This window comes from Condylura cristata, unplaced genomic scaffold (assembly GCF_000260355.1).
Source record: "Condylura cristata isolate star-nosed mole 26May11 unplaced genomic scaffold, ConCri1.0 scaffold00012, whole genome shotgun sequence".
NCBI lineage: Eukaryota > Metazoa > Chordata > Mammalia > Eulipotyphla > Talpidae > Condylura > Condylura cristata.
In genome coordinates, this window is record NW_004567113.1 from 51,785,326 (window position 1) to 51,806,270 (window position 20,945).

The 20,945-nt window shown below is 45.2% G+C and overlaps 1 protein-coding gene across 8 annotated transcripts in view; it reads left to right on the top strand.

Annotated features, from left to right (window-relative positions):
• LDB2 (LIM domain binding 2) overlaps positions 1-20,945 on the top strand; it is a 311,143-nt gene that overhangs the window by 246,971 nt on the left and 43,227 nt on the right. For all 8 annotated transcript variants that reach the window (XM_004681393.2, XM_012724131.1, XM_012724130.1 and 5 more), the window contains 3 exons: positions 609-781; positions 8,453-8,575; positions 11,236-11,319. In XM_004681393.2, coding sequence (XP_004681450.1) covers positions 609-781; positions 8,453-8,575; positions 11,236-11,319 — 380 coding nt within the window. The remainder of the gene's footprint in view (positions 1-608; positions 782-8,452; positions 8,576-11,235; positions 11,320-20,945) is intronic.

The following is a 20,945-nucleotide window of genomic DNA, read 5'->3' on the forward strand; positions in this document are numbered from 1 at the left end:
TTGAATGTTTCCACTCATTAAAGTCGTTTGAAACATTGTGTTGTAAAGAGCAAGTATTTTAGTTTTTGCAGATTTGCAGATATATAGACTCAGCTATTCTACCTGTAAGTGGGTCTCAGGCTCCTTCTTTCTTGGGGTTGGGATTGTAACATCTAGTAAGAAAAAGTGAGAATGCTTCACACAGTTCAAATCATTAAGTTATTAAAAGGCATGTTATTATTACTACCAACAATAAGAATTCAAAAAATAAGCTCAGATAACTAGCTTGCAAAATAGTCATTGAAAAATCCGAGTCAGTGAAATGTGTGGTACTTGTGATGTCCAAAATTCTTAATGTGATTATCTTCAGTACTTTCAAAGTATTGACTTCCAGTGGACACAAAAATCTGGAAAGATGACTCTACAAAATTTTTGTAAACAGTTGGGGATTTTATTGTATACACTGTAACTCGAAAGGACCATGGTTGCTTATAAAGAGATACTTGCTTTCTTGTGCAGTTTCTTGGGATGATTTATTTGTATCTAGCTGGAGGTTTGGTGATGCTCTGGGATGTGTGAGTCCAGCCAGATATTTCTGTTAATGATTTGTTTCTCTGTTTCTCTCCCAGCTATTGGCAGGACCCTCATCCCCCGTTACTTTAGCACTGTGTTCGAAGGAGGGGTGACCGACCTGTATTACATCCTGAAGCACTCGAAAGAGTCATACCACAACTCATCCATCACAGTGGACTGCGACCAGTGTGTGATGGTCACCCAGCATGGAAAGCCCATGTTCACCAAGGTACAGGGCGCCCGGAACAAGCTTCTGGGTGTGGCACAGGATGATGATTCTGGTTTTCTTTTCTTTTTTTTTTTAAGATGTATTTATTTATGCATACAGAACTGGAGTACAGGCTAGAGGTGCAGGGGCGGTGAGACGATTCACCAGAGACAGAGTGGGGAGGAGAGCAGGCGGATCAACAAAGCACATTGCTGAGGGGAGCAGAGGGCAGGTAATTCTGGTTTTCTTTTGGAACATTTCAGTACGGTGAGGCAGTATTTTTTGTCTCTGACCTCGCTAGATGCTAGCTGGGCACTGTTCTAAGACATGTGTGTATAATTCAGAGCACATGGAAGTCAAATACAAAAAAGCCTCAACACTGAGAAGACAGGTTCATCTGCCTGTTATATTCAGATTGTTCAATTAGAATTTGACTTTGATACAAAATGTCTCTCATAGTTGAAAGAGCATTCTCGTGTGGTCAGTATTTAAGTTTTCTCACTAAAATGGAACACGCTTTAAACTTTAATTCAAATGTTAGCAAAAGGGAAAAAATATCTCACTCCAGCTAAGCACTGTTAGCCTTAAGTTGTAAGGAGAATGGGTAGAGGATTGGTAACCCAATTGTTGAAGGCTCTGATAAGGATGTGAAGACGAAAACTGAACTGACAGAACAGCCCCCGTGTGTGATACATTCTCGATCCCTGCCCTTTTCCATACCAGGTTCATGGACCTAGGGAGTATTCCCACTAGGCAGAGACCTTTCTGGAACACGCTGATAATTCCTTTATATATTCTCCCAAGTTTAAAGAAAAATTAAGAAGGACAAATATTTAGTCACAGAATCTGGCAAAGGAAGGTTTAATTTTTTTTTAAAGATTTATTTATTTGTGTATACAGAACTGGGGTACAGGCCAGAGGCTCAGGGGTAGCAAGAGGCTTCACCCGAGACAGAGTAGGGTGCAGAACAGGCAGATCCACGAAGTACACTGCTGAGGGGAGCAGCGGGCGGGTCAGGAGAGGTCTGCTGCGCCATGTGGTCACCTCCGGGGCAGGCAGGGATCCAACTCATGCAGAAGTGGCTTTAGCTTCTCAGTGCTGTGCTTTAACCCGCTGCGCCACCAGGGAGGGCCAGGAAGGTTTATTTTAGTGAACTATTTTGCTGCATTTGGACTAAGATGTAATGTGAAACAAATTTGTAATATTAATGATAGCAGCTATCTTTTTTAGTTGAAAACATAAATGACAGCCCTCTCGTTGTAGTTAAGAGAAGTTGAGCTATCAGGGTTAATTGCAAAAGCCCAAATTATAAAATTGAAGATGTGTTTGTTATGCACAATTTTGCTGAGAGAATAAAAATAAGATGTTTATTATTTAAAGTATCCTTTGATCTTGTTGGAGCAGTTTGATCTTTCCATAGTGGTAAAAAAACAGGCAAAGGAAGCACTTGTAAAATACAAAAGCAAATCATAAAATGCCATTGATTTTGTCCTATCTTGATTTTGTCAATAGATATTTAAAATGTGGGACAGGGGTTGGGTTTTTTCTATTTCTCTTCCTTCCTTTTTTTAACAGCTGAACAGAGAGCAATGTTGTCACTCAGGGACAAAGAAGGTTTCCTTGCATGTGGAAGTCCCTGCTGAGAGACGGCCCTGCTAGGATCACCTGGACCAGAGTATAATCAGTCCAGATCTCACCTCATGTCTGAGAAGCAAGAGCTCTACATAATCCTGCAGATCAGAGTGAAAAATTACCCATTTCTAGTGTTAAAAAACCTTACTTAGCGCTGCAGAGAAGCCTCCTTCAATTTTTAAATTTTTTTTTAAGATTTACTTATACATACAGAACTGGGGTGCAGGCCAGAGATGCAGGGCAGTGAGAGGATTCACCAGAGACAGAGTGGGGAGCAGAACAGGCCAACTGATGAGTACACTGCTGAGGGAAGCAGCGGGAGGGCAGGAGAGGTCTGACGCGCCAAGTGGGTCACCTCTGGGGTGGGGATCGAACTCATGCGAAAGTGGCTTTAGCTTCTTGGTGCTGTGCTTTTACCCACCACGCCACCAGGGAGGGCCCCCCCCACCTTTTTTTTTTAAATCTAGAGTTAGTGTTACTTTTAGGTAATTGAAGAAAAGCACTAATTTCATTTGCTTTAAGAGGGTGGAAAGGAACTCCACGACAATTAAATACAACTTTCCCATTACCAAGGGGCTACTCCCAAAGTCACTAGACATAGAAAATAAAAATGCATATTGGAGCAGCCCATTACCTATTTCCTCAATTTCTTTCTTTCTTGGGTTCAAACTCTACCATCAGTCAGCCCAGTCAGTTGCTCTGAAGGTGAAGTATATACTCGTGGCCTAGTTAAGATCACAGGAATCCACTTCTTCTGATGAATTGATCAACTGTTATTTTCATTGAAATGACGGCACTGAATTTTCCTCTGTCGCCTTCTTCCTCCTCCTGGACTGCTCCCCTCTGGGGACTGAGCTTTTGTTCAGGCCCCAGAGAGGTCACCAAGACCGCTAATGCTCCCCTGAACTCGCCTCCTTCAGCTTCCAGCTTCAATAATTTAGATCACCCGTGGCAATACATGCCAAGTCTTGGGATGAAGATTTCCATACTGTGAAGAAAAATATCGCTTTCTGGGAAACGTAGCTCAGCTTTGTGAACTTAGTCCAGACGCTAATTATGCACATTTATTTTTAGAAACTTTGAAAGGATTCTCTTTTTTGCTCCTTGGTGGTTTTTATACTACCCAAGAATCTTTCCAATTTCTCTTTTGTCCTTAAATTAATTAAAAATAACTCATTTTTGTATAATAAAATCATATGGCTACTTAGGGTAAAACCATGGGCTAATGGCCCCTCTCTGTCACAAAGAAAATGGCTTGGACATTGATGTTTATTTCAAAAGGTTGGGCCACTCTTCGTCAAGGCCTTGCTCAGCACATTGTGTGTAGAGAGCATCATATGGTCCCAATTTAGATTATCAGTGAACTCTAGTTCCCCCAGTGGCATTTGACCAGTGGTCCTGAGTTGCTTATATGAAAATTTGGTCAACTGGCAGATCTGAAATCAGCCATGGCCCTAATCAACAGAAATAGTTAATATTCCTCTGCAGTGCTGGGTGCATTTTGCAATTTCCTGAAGTTAGTAACATTATAGATTATGGATAAATATGTAATTAGAGTTTTAAAACACACATTATGCAGCCTTTCTTTTCTGTATTCAATTTTGAATCAAATTGAAAACAAGGCTTAATACTCAGAAGAGCAATCACCCAGGTTTTCAGAATCAAAGACCCTTAAATTACATTCAAGGGTGTGAATCTGGCAATTGCCGAGAAGGGCCCTGCCTCGTGTCCACGCAGGTTACTTTTCGATTTTGCAAACTGGAACGATAATTGCAGCCATTACCAGACAGCCTCGTTGCTCTTGTAAACACAGGATTCTTTTATCCTGGCCTCAAGTATTTATTAGGAAATTATTAGACCAAGGAAACAACCACAGAAATGCTCTTATGTGAACACTCTTTCATGTCTTGACCAATTTCCCAGTCCCCCCCCTTCGTCTGTATTTACACATTTACCCCTTATCTTGAGTCTGCCCAAATTACCAAACTGTCAGTGATCCTATTACCCGAATAGGGGTATGTGTGTGTGTGTTCTCACTCATACACATGCACACGTTTAAATATGCAGCATGCAAAATACAATGAGCTTTAAGCAACTGTTTCCTAGAAAACAGCATTCCACCCAGGCTGTCCTAAGAATAAAAACCAAGACAATGAAATAAGCACTGTCCCCTAAAAAGCGCACTGTATTTCCGAAAAGTCACTTGAGAATCCTTACGCCTTATGCAACTACGTGGTCGATACGGCTTTGCAATGAGTCAGAGGAAGTAAAGGGTTAAAAGCTACCGGTGAGTTTGAGAAATGTTCTTTTTTAGTTCTCTTGTTGCCTAGTCTCAAGCCAGCACGTGACCCGCTGAATGCCTGGCAGCCTCTTTCTTGTTGATCCTCCGGAGACCATCTGTGCTGGGGGCATTGATTAGAGTGTGTCTGCTGGGATTACATCTTTTCTGTTGCCATGCCAACTAATCAGCTGATTTTGGTTACCACAGAAACAAAATGTCAGAGCTCACAGTACGGTAACATGAATTCAGCACAACAGAAAATGTTTTCTTAATTGGGGACCCTTTTGATTTTGGATTTCAAGTGAAAGGCAGCTTGATTTTTTATTTTTTTTTTAAAAAAGACCAACTTTAGATAAAAGCTTCATTAATTGTGTTGACTAATAGGAATGAACAGAATTTTTTTGGAAAAGAAAAAAAAACACTAATTTTCCTTCATAAGCTATGTTCGTTTTTGTACCATTTCCAAATAAGGAATGTGTGTGTGTGTGTGTCTGTGTGTCTGTGTATGTATTATATATAATATACGTTATATATATATATATATATATATATATATATATATATATATATATTTCAGTGCCTCTATTGCTTTTTGCTGATCATCACATATAAAATAAACTGCCAAGCCTTCAGTTTCCTTTAACTTCTGAGAACCGGGCAAGGTGAGGGTATACAGAGATTGCATAGGATTGGAGAAAGCCTGCGGTGTGATTTCTTGGGAAAACCATCAGTAACCAAATTCTCTTCCATCCTTCATTCCAGGAAGTCATTTAATGCCCTTAAAGAAAACACGTAACATGGTTAAGTCAGGTTCATTCCTAAAGGTTCTCCCCTTGCAGTGACACACACTGAGGAACTAATCCCTTAGTTTCAACTGAGAAAAGAAAAGCTCAAGACATGTTGCAATGTTCCCTTTGAGCACCAGCAACAGCTGCTGAAGGGGCAGGCCTGGGGTGTGTGATGGGTTACTTTTAACTGCAAGAAGAGTTCTGTACTGACTTACTGCACAGGAAACAAAGACCAAATTTAATTTGACCTCACAGATGCTCCAAGTGAGTAATTCTCCTGAAGGACCATGCCCATGCCTTCCCATTAGGAATTTCTATACCAGTAAAAGTAAGCCAGAACCTCCACTTGCCCTGGGTGTGGCTCATAAACAAAACAAATAAATTAGGTAATAAAAAAATGACACTTAGGGGGGCCCTCTCTGGTGGTGCAGCGAGTTAAAGCACTGCACTAAAAAGCTTAAGCCATTTCTGCATGAGTTCGATCCCCGCCTGCCCCGGAGGAAATCCACATGGCCAGGCAGACCTCCCCTGACCCGCCCGCTGCTCCCCTCAGCAGTGTACCTCGTCGATCTGCCTGTTCTGCTCCCCACTCTGTCTCTGGTGAATACCCTCACCCACTGCATCTCTGGCTTGTACCCCAGTTCTGTATGAGTAAATAAATAAATCTTTAAAAAAAAAAAAAAAGACACTTAACTGGGCTAATATTAAACATCCAATCATCCCTCTTTAAAAAAATAAATAAGGACGGTAGCACCACGTGCCCCAGCCTGTACTGCTGGCTCTACTGTCACTGGCTGGCTGAGGCTACCTCCTTTGGTGACAAAGATTTTGCTTTGGGGCCTCCATCTTGCTATCACCTCAGGTGCAACTGTTTTTAAAAGGATGCAAATTTGTCCCAATGCTATCGCCTCAGGTGCAACTGTTTTTAAAAGGATGCAAATTTGTCCCAATGCCTGAGATGCTCTAGAGGGGTTTGGAGACACCAGAGTCTTCCCGGTCTATGGCTAAGATGCCAGAAATGAGACTCTGAAGACCATTGAACTGAGGAGTTTGGGGTAAGGTGCCCACATGCCGGAAATTACCCACAGATTCTGATAATTGGATCTGAGCTAGAGGTCTTCACCCAGATTATCAATAATTATCTTACAGTGCTTCTGAGACACTTGATAAAACAAAGATGGCCGACTTAATAGCATCTTTCTTGAGCAGTTCCCTTGCAGTACTCTTTACTAATTCTCCTAATCTGGTTTACTTAAAGAAAATATTACCTTAAAGTGAAGCAAATGGAAACCCAGTGCCCAGCATATATTTGGAACTCAAAAAATGGAGGCAGTTTGGATGAAATTCCCAAAGAGCGAAATGGTTTTGGTATTTCATAATAAAAGATTAACATAATTGCTAATCATCTTCATAGACTGTAGTTTTAGAAATGACTATTATCCCTATTTAGTTTGCTGTTATTTGAGGCTTTTTAAAAATGTGCTGTACAGTGATTTCCAGTTTTATATTTGTTTTTAGCTTAAGAAATCTTTCCCCAAGGTTTGATCAGAAGCTCAATTATTTTAAAATGTTTAGTTGAAGCTGCCCTGGTTGAATCTAGAAAATGGGTGGGAAATGTCAGCACCTACATGGAGGCCAGATCTCTCCCATTAGAGTCCCTGAGACTCCTCCATGAACCCCTTTATCTCAGAGAGACAACGCCAGCATTCTGTCTTCCATCACGTCTACTTTCTCTTTTCTTCTTTTAGTACTATCATGTACTATCATCCTACAGTGCTCCAGGGACAGTGCTAAGCAGCTGACACACACAATCAATCCCCTTTAATATCTTCCTGACAACCTTACCTTGGTATCACTCATTCTCCTCATTTTGTAGATGAAGAAACTGGGACTAAGGGAATTTATCTGAGTTCCCCAACATTCCAAAATGAGTAAAACATGAGTCAGAATTCAGAACCAGTCCCCTCTGAGGTAAAACCTCCATCCAGTCTTTTCTTCTTCTTGAACAGAAGTTGTAACATTTTAGGCTGGACCTTTATTCTACCACATCTTTACATTATAGCTGAGATAGCCTTGGTGCTGTGTATGTGACTGCCTAGCATTTTCTTCCGTTTCGAAGTCCTTAACAAAAAAGACAGGTAAATAAAATAGAAACTGGGTGCTAAAAATAATCTGAATATCAAAGGAAAATATAAATGTCATGCTACTCTGCACTCTGTCAAGGAAAAGCGCTCATAAATTCTGCTTTGTTTCATTAATAATATGTTTTTTAGGAAGATAAACTTGCCTAGGCAAAATACAGTATTTTTTATCCAATCACATTCTTTGAAAATAAAAAGATAGATTAACTTGCCCCTACCTAGCCCCAACACCGAGCTGGGTCCCTAATGCAGGCAGAATTTGTTGTTGCTGATGCAAAGTGTTTCAAGCAATTTCCTCTAAGTAACCTTCTGTTTTCCCACATGTTGCCAACAGATACAAGCCAAGCCTTGAGTTAAGCTTTGCCCTTTGGAGTTCCTCTCTGAAAACAAAAACTTCTACTGATTGGGTAGCTTAGTAGGAACACATTTATCGTAAATGACTTTATTGGGTCCTTTCTCCCAGAGCAGAATAACTAAGATTAGAGCAAGTGTACAAATGCTTGCAGTAGAATGATCAAAGTAGAAGCAGAAGATGAGAGACACCATTTCCTTGGTCCACATGCGCTGGGAACTGTTGACAGACACTCCCTAGTAGATGTGTTTTGTAATCCATGTTGACAAATGAAGAAACAGGAGCTCATGTTTCAGTAGTAACTATTAGAGCTACTACTAGCTCACAGCTGTGAAGCCTTTTGAACCCGCTGATTCTGGAAAAGTCCTTAGTTCCATCATTGTCAAGGTGCAGCACCGGCCAAGGCGAGTCAGGAAGACCGTGCTGGGTGGGGGTTACCTGATTCAGTGTTCACAGACTCAGGTCTGCAGCCAGTGACCATGTTGTTGCTCATTGCAGGTATGTACAGAGGGCAGACTGATCTTGGAGTTCACCTTTGATGATCTCATGAGAATAAAAACATGGCACTTTACCATTAGACAATACAGAGAACTGGTCCCAAGAAGCATTCTAGCCATGCACGTAAGTAATCGAATTCTGTTTCTCTTTCCTTCTTTCCCCTCAGTTTCCACAAGGAGACAAAGCCCACTTAGTGCTCTCTGGGGGAAAGACTGCCACTTGTCTCCATTCTTTAGGTAATTCATTCTCAGTTTTGAGCATTTTCCCTGAACCATTTTTTTTAAAGATTTATTTATTTATTTATGCATACAGAACTGGGGTACAGGCCAGAAGTACAGGGACGGTGAGAGGATTCACCAGAGGCAGAGTGGGGAGCAGGACAGGCCAACTGATGAAATGCACTGCTGAGGGGAGCGGCGGGCAGGTCAGGAGAGGTCTGCCACCATGTGGGTCACCTCGGGGCGGGGATCAAACTCATGCCGAAGTGGTTTTAGCTTCTTAGTGCTGTGCTTTCACCCTCTGCGCCACCAGGGAGAGCCCTCCCTGCATCATTTTAATGTATGGGCTCTTTTCTCCTTTGTAGTCCTGAAGTTGGTGCCCTGTGAGACTTTTGTTTGTTTGTTTTTGGTGTTTTATTATTTTAAACTCTTAAATTCCAGTCAGTGGTTATTAAGCACTGTCCCACCTAGATGAATAAGCCTGTTTTGTATAATTGGGGAAAGAGATAAAATAAGCAAGCAAAGGTTTCCCCTATTGACCGGAGCCATCAGAGTGGGGTGTAGGCTGCTATGCCCGAATCTGCCCAGCCAAAGCTGATTCTCCCTCAGTGTGCTGTTGGGGTAAATTAGCATATTTGGGGTTCTCTGATTCCTACAGCTACAAGGTGGGTTCAGTGCCAATCTAGAGATGTTTTAACACTGAGGACGAAATTCAACCACTTACGGACGGAGAAACCAAAGGCATAATTAACTAGCCCCTCTTAGAGAATGAGCAGCCTCCTGAAAAACAAGAAGCATCTGGATTTAATAAACATGATTTTGAAGACCCCCTACTATCAAAAGCGAATAAAATAACAGTAGCTAGCATTGCCACTTGTATTCCAGGCCTTCTGCAAAGTTCCTTGGACATGTTTATTACAGGTAACCCTCCCAGGAACACAGAGAGCTGAGTTATGATCACTCCTGTTTTAGCAATGAGGTAACTGAGGCTAAGAGCAGTTCAACTGGCCGCCCAATGTTTTTCAGCCCAAAGGAGGCAAAAGTTGAACTCACCTGGTTCCCTGTGTCGCCCTAATGCTGCAGTCACGGCTCCATCATATCTGCCTCCCGAATTTTTGAGTCAAAGGACCGTTTTCAAGTCCACTTTCCATCTTCAGCTCTCCCCGAAGCCGTCTGGAGAAGCCACTGTTACTCGCAGGAGGCTGGGAGGCAGCGGAGAGCGGAGGTCAGGAGACCGGGCTCTGCGACATGTCCACTTTGGTTTATACCTTGTTCCTGTGTGACCTTGGCCAAGAGACATAACATCTCTGTGTTCCCAGTCGCCCTTCTACAAAGGAGCTACAGTCATAAAACCCGCCTCAGAGAACTGGCATGAAGATTAAATGTTAATGCACATAACACACTGAGAACAGCGCCTGGCACATAGTATTCCAGTGACTTCATTGTCATTAGCAACAGTAGCACAGGCAGCAATGGTGCCCTTCTTTTTTATTATCCTGTCTTCTGACGGCAAAGTAAGGACATAAGCAAGCCCACTTGATGTCTCTGGATGGAACTAGCTCTTCCCGGCATGGGGGAGAGGTTCATGGAACACTGGCTTTAAGTCCCAAGAAGTCCGCCCCCTCCAGAAATTGGCTTGAAACATGACAAGCTCTGTTTTCCTAACATTGTATTGAGTATTTATATAACCAAAGACAGGTGACTGTATTACATAGGGAGAATTAAATACAGAAGAGAATAAAGTGAAGTGTGTAGGTCAGCTCCAGATTGCAGACACAGAGGCAAAGGGATATTGTCTGCAAAGCCCCTCTGTTTAGCACCCATGTGTTTAAGCCAATAGGAAGAAAGGAAAACACAGAAGATGCGACAACCAGGAGACTCATCTTCAAATGGAATCCAATTTTTCGGTTCTGGAACATTCGGGGTGGCCAGGGAACATTGCATCCCTCTTTTTAATTGTGGCTGATATTCTGGAAAATGTGAGGCTTGCCCTTATGGTCCTGAGGGATGGAAATTGTTGAGGACATCTGTTTCTTGCCTCAGCTTCATGGGAGGAGAGTTAGAATTCTTATATGTGTATATATTACATGGCAGATGCAAAGTTTTCAAACAGTCCCCAACTGCAAGCTGTTACAAACAACACTATCACAAAGGAAACAAAGGCCAGCCCTACAGCAGGGCTTGCCTAAGCCAGGGTCCACCACCACCACCACCACCCCGTTCCCTGGTGAGAACCAGGGACCTGGAGGTGATCTGGCAGGCTGACAACGTGCCTGAATTCACAAGCCCTCATGGAGAAAGGAAAGTCATTTCTCCAAGGACTGACAACACTCTAAGGTAGGCTGGTTTTCCCCAGCAACAGGTCTTGCACAGTTGATCCCAAAATGTCCTTGAGTGTTATATGCACATCTCCTCAAAATGCAAATGAAATTATTGCCAGCTACCTGCATCTCCAAGAAAAATCGACAATGTCAAGATTGCTTTGCATAGCTGCTGAAGCAGTCTCAGATTTTCTTGAAACCATCTTGCAATGATAAAATACGTGATGTTGTTGTTGTTGTTTAGGCACAAGATCCTCAGGTCCTGGACCAGCTGTCGAAAAACATCACCAGGATGGGGCTGACAAATTTCACCCTCAACTACCTCAGGGTAAGACCGACGGGATGATTTTATTCCCTGGTGATTTTGAAAAGTACGTTAGAAGTTCAGTGTATCTTGAACAAAGGAGTTGAAATGGTATGATTAGCACAATATGTGTGTCTCAAGCTGCAGGGTACGGGTGGTGGTTCAGTGAGCCAAGCATCAACGCTGAGCTTTGTCAGGGTTGATCTTCCTCTGGGCCTTTATATAATCTTTGAAATTAATGATTACAAAAACTAGCAATAGCTGTCTCAATTGCTTTGGCGCTGTTTCCCTCCCAGTTATCCAGTCTCCAATATGCTTTTGTTGAGCTCCTGAACTCTGCGCCGCCACCAAGGGACCAGTCGTCCCTGGGAGCATCACTGTACCTCCCGAGGGAGAATCCCCTGGAGAAATTGGACCCGAAGCTCTAATGCAGATGTTCCTACAGCCTCATAGGGGTTCTCTGTGTAAGACACAGCCCATTCTTTTCGCTTGGTTGTGAAGTCCGTTTTTATTTTAAAAAGTTAAGTACTGTAGGCAAAAAGCTTTGCCCACATAATACTTGGATCCTCTGTATATGCTAACAGGAAGCATATATCACACTTGCTTTTAGCGTGGAGCTGCAGATGTTATGCTACATAGAGGACTGGTCTCCTTCATAAAGCAAGGATTGTCCTGTAGAATCAACGAGAAAGCAGTGGCCACGTTCCACATTCCTTTGCTCTGAGTAGCTGTGCTCTTTCATTGTTCCTTCTCCAGGACCTCCCAACCCCATCATAACATTTGCGCTGTTACGTTATCCTTAAGTGCTGGTTTGTGAATTTTGTTTTGTGTTCATAATCCTTGGTGTACAATCAATTCTGCATGTGCTGAAATGTTTTGGCTAGGCTTTCTCTTGTGTGAATTAAGAATGACTTGGGCAAAGGTTTCCAAGCCCTGTACATGTTGCGGAGTGCCAGAACTAAAGATGCAGAGACAAAAGTCATGGTATCTGCCAACACTAAACCTCATTCTTAGAGAGACCCATTAAGAGAGGAAATGATATTCCAAGTGGTAAATACCATGGCAGAAGTTCCCAGAAGGAATTATGGGCATATAACGCAGAAGGATCAGTCAGAGAAGGTTCCATGGAGGTGATAATGCCTCGATTGTGTGTGAAAAAGTAAATGAAAGTAAACCAGAGGCAGGGGTCAGGGAAGACATTTCCATTAGTAGAGGGAAAAGGAGCTTGGGTTGTATCCAAGCAGTTTTATGATTCTGGGACAAGAACTGAGAGGCCAGGAAGATTGAGAGCAGTTAGTTGGGAGCCCAGTCTTGGAACAACCGACCGGTTGAGGAGCCTCTGAAAGGATTAAGTAGAAGAGCGGCCACATCCCCTTCCTAGTAGAGGGAGAAACGTCTTTTTCCATGCAGTCTAGATACACCCAAGCCAAAGCAGGCAGACAACCAAGACGGGAGTCAGCTTCGCTCCCACCACATCACCCACAACCCGCCATATTGGCAACCCTGAGCTAGGTGTTATCCAATGAAGAGACTTTGGCCGCAGCTGAGAGGCTAATGTGTAACCATGGCCTGTGGGATGTCCAGAGGCTGGGGGACACTGAGATGAGTCATTAGAGCTTGCTCTCTGGACCCCTGCATGCTGAGCTGGCCCCGGTGAAGCGGCTGGATCCTGGGAGATGTAGCCAGGTCCCAGGAAGTGAACTGTGTTCCATCACGTGGGTTGAGAAGGCTGCTCTCTATGACTGTGCACTTCATCTTGTCAGGCACTGTGGGGACTTTAAACAAGTAAAGACCCCTCTCAAGCAGATAAAGTAGTTCCAGACTGTGTGTGCTCAGCTGATCACCCAAGGGACACAGGACTTTAGAGCCTAGACGTGGGCATTCACCTTCTGACGAGATTCTTTGTTCCGTGTTTTAGATGCATTTAATGAAGATCGATAAATGACAAATTTCCTTCTTCATCCCCTTCCCCACTCTGGTGATTGTCATCAGTAAGATGATGATGACCTTGACTCTGAGGAAGACAGAAGGTCATATCTGCAATGAGGGAAGAATGGTGCCAACTGCCTTCTAGACAAGGTTTCAAGGCACACACAGGGGCTTGCTCAACACAAGACAGAGTCTCAAGCCTGCCGCTTAAATGTGGGCGGGCCATGTGCTGATGCCCTGACCCAGCTAGTGCCCAGAGCAGCCTTTGCACTAGCCCTGTGCTTACGGTGGGGCATAAGTCAGTCTCCCTGCTGTCTACTACCAGGGGCATCAGGCTTGAACACAGGCAGTCTGCCCCAGAGTCCCTGTGCAGAACTGCTATCTTTCTAGGAAGAATGTAGACTGGTGATTCTCATAGGACTGAATCATGTCTTTCCTGCCTTGATGTGGGAGGAAACTTAGTATCCACTCCTGGTCTATTATTCACTTCGCTAAAAATAATATTAGCTCCCTGTAAGGTTTAGCCTGAGGATTATGTGAGGTAATCCCTGTAAAGGTCCTAAGAACAGGAAATGTTTATGTCATAATTCATAGTGTGCCTGCTATGCGTTGGAGCCACTAAGTGCAATATGGCGTCAAGCTCTTTTCTCTCACTCCGGCTCCACCCAGTGCTACTTCATTTTCCCAGCTCATATGATCTTGATCAAGGGCTATTTGCCTTTTCTGCCTCCAGTTCTTTCTTTCTTTGTGCATTTGGTCTTGTATCCATCACTTGCTTGGTTCAGGATACTCTTAGCTTATCGCGTCCACACCATCTTCCTCATGGTGTGCAAGTGTGAGGTCTTCTCCATGGAGATGTGAACTCCCTCCTGAAGTAGTACTCCCAGACCTGTGGGTGGGCCAGCTACCTGTCCAGGTATGTTGCTTGGAGAAGGGATGTACAAGGTCCATGAGAACCAGAGGGGAGAATCCTTGGAGCTCAGAGAGGGACTTGGGGAAAAGCCATGGCTACTCAGTCATAATGGAGCAGAATCTGAAGCTCAGAGCCCAACCTGGGACCTGGCCTGGTCACTAAGACTGACACATATGGTCTCTTGGCTCACAGCTGAGATGGAAGATGTCCCTAGCACTCTTAGCCTCTCTTCGTCAGGAAAAGGCAGAGCTGAGCCAGCACACATTCACTGACAGAATCAGAATCACTCTAACTCCTGATACTCTCCCATCCTTCTGCGGGACCCAGGCTTTGTCTTGACCCTCAGACCGTCATCTCAGGTATGGTTTTAACAGAGTTCTTAAGGAGTTTTAGCAGCTAATTCCAGGATCAGAAAAAAGTCAACTGGGTAGGTGGACCCGAGCTGCTCACAGGTCTTTTAAATCAGTAATTTTTATAAGTTGATGCACCTGCTTTTGTAAACACTGCCGTTTCAATAGGTGTGTCTTTCCTGCAGCCAAATTAAGCATGCAGAGAGAAAGCTGTTACAGTCACCTAGTTTCGTCACGAAGGTTCATTTATTCCCATGGAATGCAGGGGCCGGGGGTGACAGTGCAGGGCTGAGAGAGGCTCTGGTAACAGAGGCCTCTCTGGTAACAGGGGCCTCGGAGCTTGTGAACAGTTGATGAAGGCTATCTCAGCTGCTTGCTTGGCAGCTCTTGTTTTTGGGAGGGCGGGGGTGCCTGTGACCTGATGATTCTGAAATGATAACATAACAGCTGCCGTCTTTTGATTCGATATGTCCAAATTGCTCACTGTTCCCTACCACCTTCCCATCACCTCTCAGCAAAACAAGGCCAGAAGAGTTCTGTGCTCTGGGGTGAGAAGCCTGAGTCACATCCTGGGGGGTTCTGGAGACAGAGGCTGTGAAACCCAGGTGGATTTCTGATGAGGGGCCCTCTCACCAACCCTGATGGTGGGCTGAGCCCTTTGGGGAGTTGACTTGGTATCTCTGGATGGGGACTAGGGATAGGCCTGCTGGCTGCAGAAGCATTGCCGTGGCAGTTAGGCATTTCCTCAACATGTGTACACCATCTCCCAAGGAGAGATGACTTCCTAGTCTAGGTGATGGCATTCCTTGTTCCGTGCATCCCAGCAAGGGAGCTGGAGACCAGACTGGGGAGGAGGAGCTAGGAGCTCAGAAATGTGTCCTTTGTCATGTTGCTGGAGAGTAGTCCCCTCGCATATCAAGAAGAAATCTGATGCAGGGACCACAGGAAGGCAGGGTGCACTTAGAGTGGTATAAGCCATCCTTGTGAGCAAGACTCGGCAGTGGAGCTTTGTCACTTCCCAGTGGCCCCTTTTCGCTCACTGCTCATTTCACAAGCCTGTAGACATGGTCTCCATGCCTGACCTCTGCCCCCTCCAGAAGTTTGCTCCAAGTAGGTCACAAAGAAAAGCGACCAAGTAGGAGAGGCATCTGGTGCAGACACAGTGATGAGTGCGATGGCCGTCATGTAGGGAGCACCTGCCATGTGTCACTCGCACGGGTAGTTAGGCCACATCCTGCTGCCCGGGGACCTGAAGATACTACTGCAAGTAGGTCTGCTCCGGTCCACTCTAGCCACCCTCAGCTGGGGCCCCAGCTCGTCTGGGAATGGTCCGGCTCTGAGTGACCTTGAGGATGCCCCATCCTTGCTAGTGTCTGCAGATGAGTGAATTGGACCATTCAGCTTCCGGTGCACCTGCTGCCCCACTGTGTCCTCCTGCCTCGGTGCTCCAGACCGTCGGTGATCGGCCTCTGCTGCCTCCCGGTCCCGTCCTGCACCCTGCCCACCCGCAGCCAGGCAGACCACCTGAGTTTCCCGAATTGGCCCTGCTCTTTTGTCTCCGAGTCTTGGTGGGATATGGCTCCCTGACCCCACCTCCTCTTCCCAGCCCACTTCCCCACCCTCTTTCAGCCTTCAAGACTAATTCACCTGCCACCTCGTTTGACTCTTAAAGCTCTCAAATGGTGCGGGTACCCACCGGCCCCCTGGAGCTCCTTATACATGGTCCCTGCTTAGCTCTAGCAGATCCTGGGTGAGAATTATCCCTCCAAAAGAGGGGTGATCCTGTCCCTCAAACCACACAAGGTGTTTTGCATCTCTCTCTCTCTCTCTCTCTCTCTCTATATATATATATATATATATATATATATATATATATATATATATATATATATATATATATTAATCACTCCATTCACCTGTCTGCTATCCTAGGTTCAGAGCAGCCTGAAGACAGGTTGACAAGCTTGTCTTTCTAGAGCTGCACAGGTCTAGGGCACAGTAGCACCAGGTAGACGCCTGCTGGATAGATGTTGGTGATGACATTTGGGACCTGGACAATTAGGTTTAGTATCTGAACCACGCACACGTCGACTCTGATAGATTCACTTGTCCCGAGACTCACTTGCATCTAGGGAAAAGTTGTATTTTACCTTTAAAGTCACACCCTAGAATTTCGCCACAAAGTCAGAAGAACAGACACAGGGGACTCATTGACCACTGGCAGGAAATGCAACAGGAGCCCCCAGTCTCACGGCTGGGCTGCACCCCACCTTCGACTCAGAGCCGGAGGGTCAAGTCGTGCTCTCATATCACTGCTCGTTCTTGTTCTGAATCAGTGCGTAATTTCTGCTCCGAATATCAGGATGCCCTTTTTATTATTTTGGAAGTGTGTTCCTTTACATCGGAAGGACTATTTTCTTAATGGATGATTATTTCTTCTATTTTCTTTGGCTAGATTTTCTTGATGCATTATCTTAAGGTGACTTTAAGCATCTTTTATTATCTTCATTTTCTTTGTGTTTCCTCTTCCTCTTGATCCATCCGTATGCATAATTTCTGCATAAATGTAATCAGTAGACATATGATTTCTTAATGCTATTGGGTAAACACTTCTGCGTGTTTCTACATAGTCATGTTAACCATCTATAATAGCTGCCAATATTCCAGTGTGGGGCTGGGATTGTGTTTATTGAATCGCTCTTCTAAATGTAGCACCAGGTAGACGCCTTCTGGGTAGATGTTGGTGATGACATTTGGGACCTGGACAATTAGGTTTAAGTATCTGAACCACGCACACGTCGACTCTGATAGATTCACTTGTCCCGAGACTCACGAAAGCCACATTCGAGTTGCTATTGTCATTAATGCCATTTCTCAGAGCAGCTTTGTCCTGCCCACTCCAGGCACTCGCTTCTGTGTGGAGAACGCTGAGATGTGCAAGTCATGTGCTGAGAAAAGTAACAGTGCTTTGAATCCAAAGAAATACGGGTGAAAGCCCCAGCCCTCACCTGCCTCTAATGAGCACAAACAAGTGACTCGGGTTCTCTGAATCCCACTTCTCTCGTCAAAAAGTCGAGAAAAATAACATCTCTCAGGTTGGCACAGGGTATACTTTGTAAGATTAGATGAGTTACAACTTCTAAGGGCCTGGCACACTGCAGAAGCCTAAGGGCCTGGCACACTGCAGAAGCTTTAGCAGTACAGTACTGTCTCAGAGTAAGTCTCTCACTCCTGCCACTTAATTCTTAGCTGGTGCTAATCAACTGGCGTAATTCTTGGGCCCCGTTCTCTTCCACGAGTGGTTCTCTGCCGTGGACATAGTCATAGCTGCATCACAGCTCAGGGGTAAGATGATGACGTGTGGGAAGAGCACACTGAATTCAAAATCACTAAACCAGGATGCCAAGTCAGCCCCTCCCATTTATCATCTCCTATACTCTGGCTGTGGCCTTGAATTCTATGTTGAGACTCTGAAGCAGATGATAGAGCGGAATAAAGGGAAGAAGCTGATTGACGATCCGTGCCAAGGAGGACGGGCCGGGAGGTATGCCACGGGTTTGATGCCTTGCCAATGTCCTCGTGCCTAATCAGTCCACCAGTGGCTTCAGCACTACCTGTCAGCTTATTGTTGCTGCTCAGTAAGTCCAAATGTTCAGCGAAGCGGGTTCGGCTCATCAACTAGGCATGAAGGCATTCAGATTTCACTTGCATGTTTTCTTTAATCCTGTAACTTTAATTTCCTAAGTGAGGATTTGTGTTATTATTGTTATACTTTAAAGAACATGGGTCCCTGCACTGGTTTCTACTGATGGCTGAGGAGAGGATCTAAAGTTTTGAAGAAGTAGGCAGATAATTGGAAAAAGAGCCACCCCCTCTCCCCTCAACACACAGACACCCACAGAGTGACATGCAGTAGCCCGTAGAATGGGCGGTGGGGAACAGTCAGAGTTTAGATCCTACCGAGAGGGGCTTTCACTTTTGTAGGGCTTTGATGTCAGCCAAGGATTTCCATGGGCCTTAGGACATGAGACGGCAACGCACCCCTTCCCAGACATGCTCTATCAAGTCTGACTCAAAACAGGACTCACTGCCAGGGCCCAGCTGAGACTGTGACCGGCGGGCTGGCCACTGGTCGGCGCCACCAGCCACTTTGCACACAGATGGACAGCAGACTCTTATGAAGCATGGAGGTTTGGGAAGGCAGAAACCTACCAGGAAATCCCCATGTGCCCACAAACAGTGGAGCTTCAGCAGACTCACAGCCTGCCACATCACATGGGTCACTGCGGTTTTAGCCAAGACTCTTACCAGCCTGTGCCCAGTCTGGTGCCAGTATGAGAAGAGGGACTTTAACACTGCTGTGGCCATCTGCCCCTCCAGGGTGTCATGTCTGCTCTGTGGACTCCTGGACGGAAAGCAGTTGAGGCAACCCCAAAACCCCAGGGCCATGGGCCATGAGTCAGAGCTGGAGCAGCCATCACAGACGTTTGACAAGAACTGCGGGGAATGTGGTGATATGAGTCGGAGTCAGCTGAGCTGTGGTTTCTCCAGAGATAATTGGCATCCGTCCTTCCCAGTACCACTAGTTATGGAGGGATATTTTAGGTTGTCAACAAAGCAAGAAGAAAACTACCCTCATTTCACACTCAAAATCAGCCGTTGCCAAGGTCCCAAAGCGTGTGAGTCCACAGTGTGGCTTGGGCTCAGGCCTCAGCCACGAGAGCAGGGCCTGGGTGTGAGCCCACGTGGAGACTGTGCCGTAAAATGGAGGGAAGCAGAGCTGCGAGGCTCCTCTGAGTTTTCTACTCCTCCCTTCAAAGAAAGGCTCCATCTGAGTGGAGACATAGACGGCCCCTCTGCATCCTAGGCCTGTGCCACACACAGAATGATTAAAACTTGGAATGCCCGGAAGGCACTTTTAATTGCATCTGGAGATAGAAAAGTTGTATATATGCAGACATAACAGGAATGAAAACTGTTAACTCTTAAGGAGGTGAAAAACACGTCCCCTAAAGACATCCCAGTGTCTCTAAAATCCCAACTTGTAAAGTCAAACCAGAAAAAGTGGCTATCAGAACATTAAAAGAAAAAAATTACACACTCACACACCCTCACACTTCCCTCCCAACAAAGCCGTCTGCTGGCAGAGCAGCCCTGACTGAAAACAATTTCAGAGCCTCCAGTGCTTCTAAAATTCTTGGCCTTTAAAGTACAAACAGGGCCTGAATTAAAGAAAGTAATTTCTTTAGTGTCTTGGGTGCTAAAGAAAGAAAGAAATTGCTGTTTAACAAGACATGGAAAATCAAGGAAGATGGTGAGGGGGTGATTGGATTCTGGGAGACAGGGAAACCGGGATGGTGTTGCGGGGACAGGAGGGAGCTCACACTTAGCCTCCTGGGAAATAGCCTCCGAGTCTACAACAGTCTACAGGGGGATGTGAGGGGGGGGATATGGATGCGGAAAATACTGGGAAACTCTAGGGGGAGCTGTGGGGCCTTGTTTTCATTTGAAAACCCAGGCAGGGAAGTTGCCTGAAATAGGAGGGGCTTCTGGTGGGAAGGCACCCCGCCCCTTGCTGTGGTTGGCCCTGTGCCCGCCCCTTTCACACCAGCTCTGTCTTCCTACCCACAGTGAGCCTCATTCCTTAAAGACTGGGGCTGTTCAGTCTGTGGTTTCATCATCCGTCTCTAGCAGAGTTTGAGGAACACAGTGGTCAGGTGATGAACACATGTGTGAAGGTGAGGAGGCAGATAAACTTCCACAAGACCCCAGTGTTGGTCCATATGGTGACTACAAATGTCCAGTGCCATTAAGAGAAAATAAAGAACATTGAAAATGCCTGCCACACACCCCCCCCCGCCCCCCCAAAGGAGAGGGGCGTTGGAGACCTGGTGTTGTTGAGTGCCTTCATGGGAAGACACAATTTGGTTTCATTTAACCCTCACAACATGGTGGTGATGTGAGGTGGGTGTCAACGGCCCCATGGTACAGAAAATGAGGAAACTGAGGTTCATCAAATTCTGGGTCTTGTCCATAGGCACATTTCCAGGCTGTAACTGGACCCCTGATGGCCTGACCACTCTGTCATTTTCACCAAGTGCCTGTGCTGTTTTGCAAAATGGTCGACAGGTACCAATAGGTGCGGTGGATGGAATTCAGTGGACTTCATTCAGTGGAATGAGATCAAGGCGCATTTGCCACATGATGTATCACATTTCTGTCCATCTCAGATTTCTCCAAAATCCCAGGCCTCAAGGAAATCACGCATCATGCAATTTTATTCCTCCGACTACAGCCCGATGACTATACCCAGTGCCTGGAGACTGGCTTAAAAGCATAGACCAGGCCACATCAGTGCTCTAAGATAGACCTTTTCAGACCATCTCCAAACTCTGACTGCACCCACACTCCCCATCCTGTGGGTCACTTCTGCTGTCCCTGTATATGGGGCGAGGTCT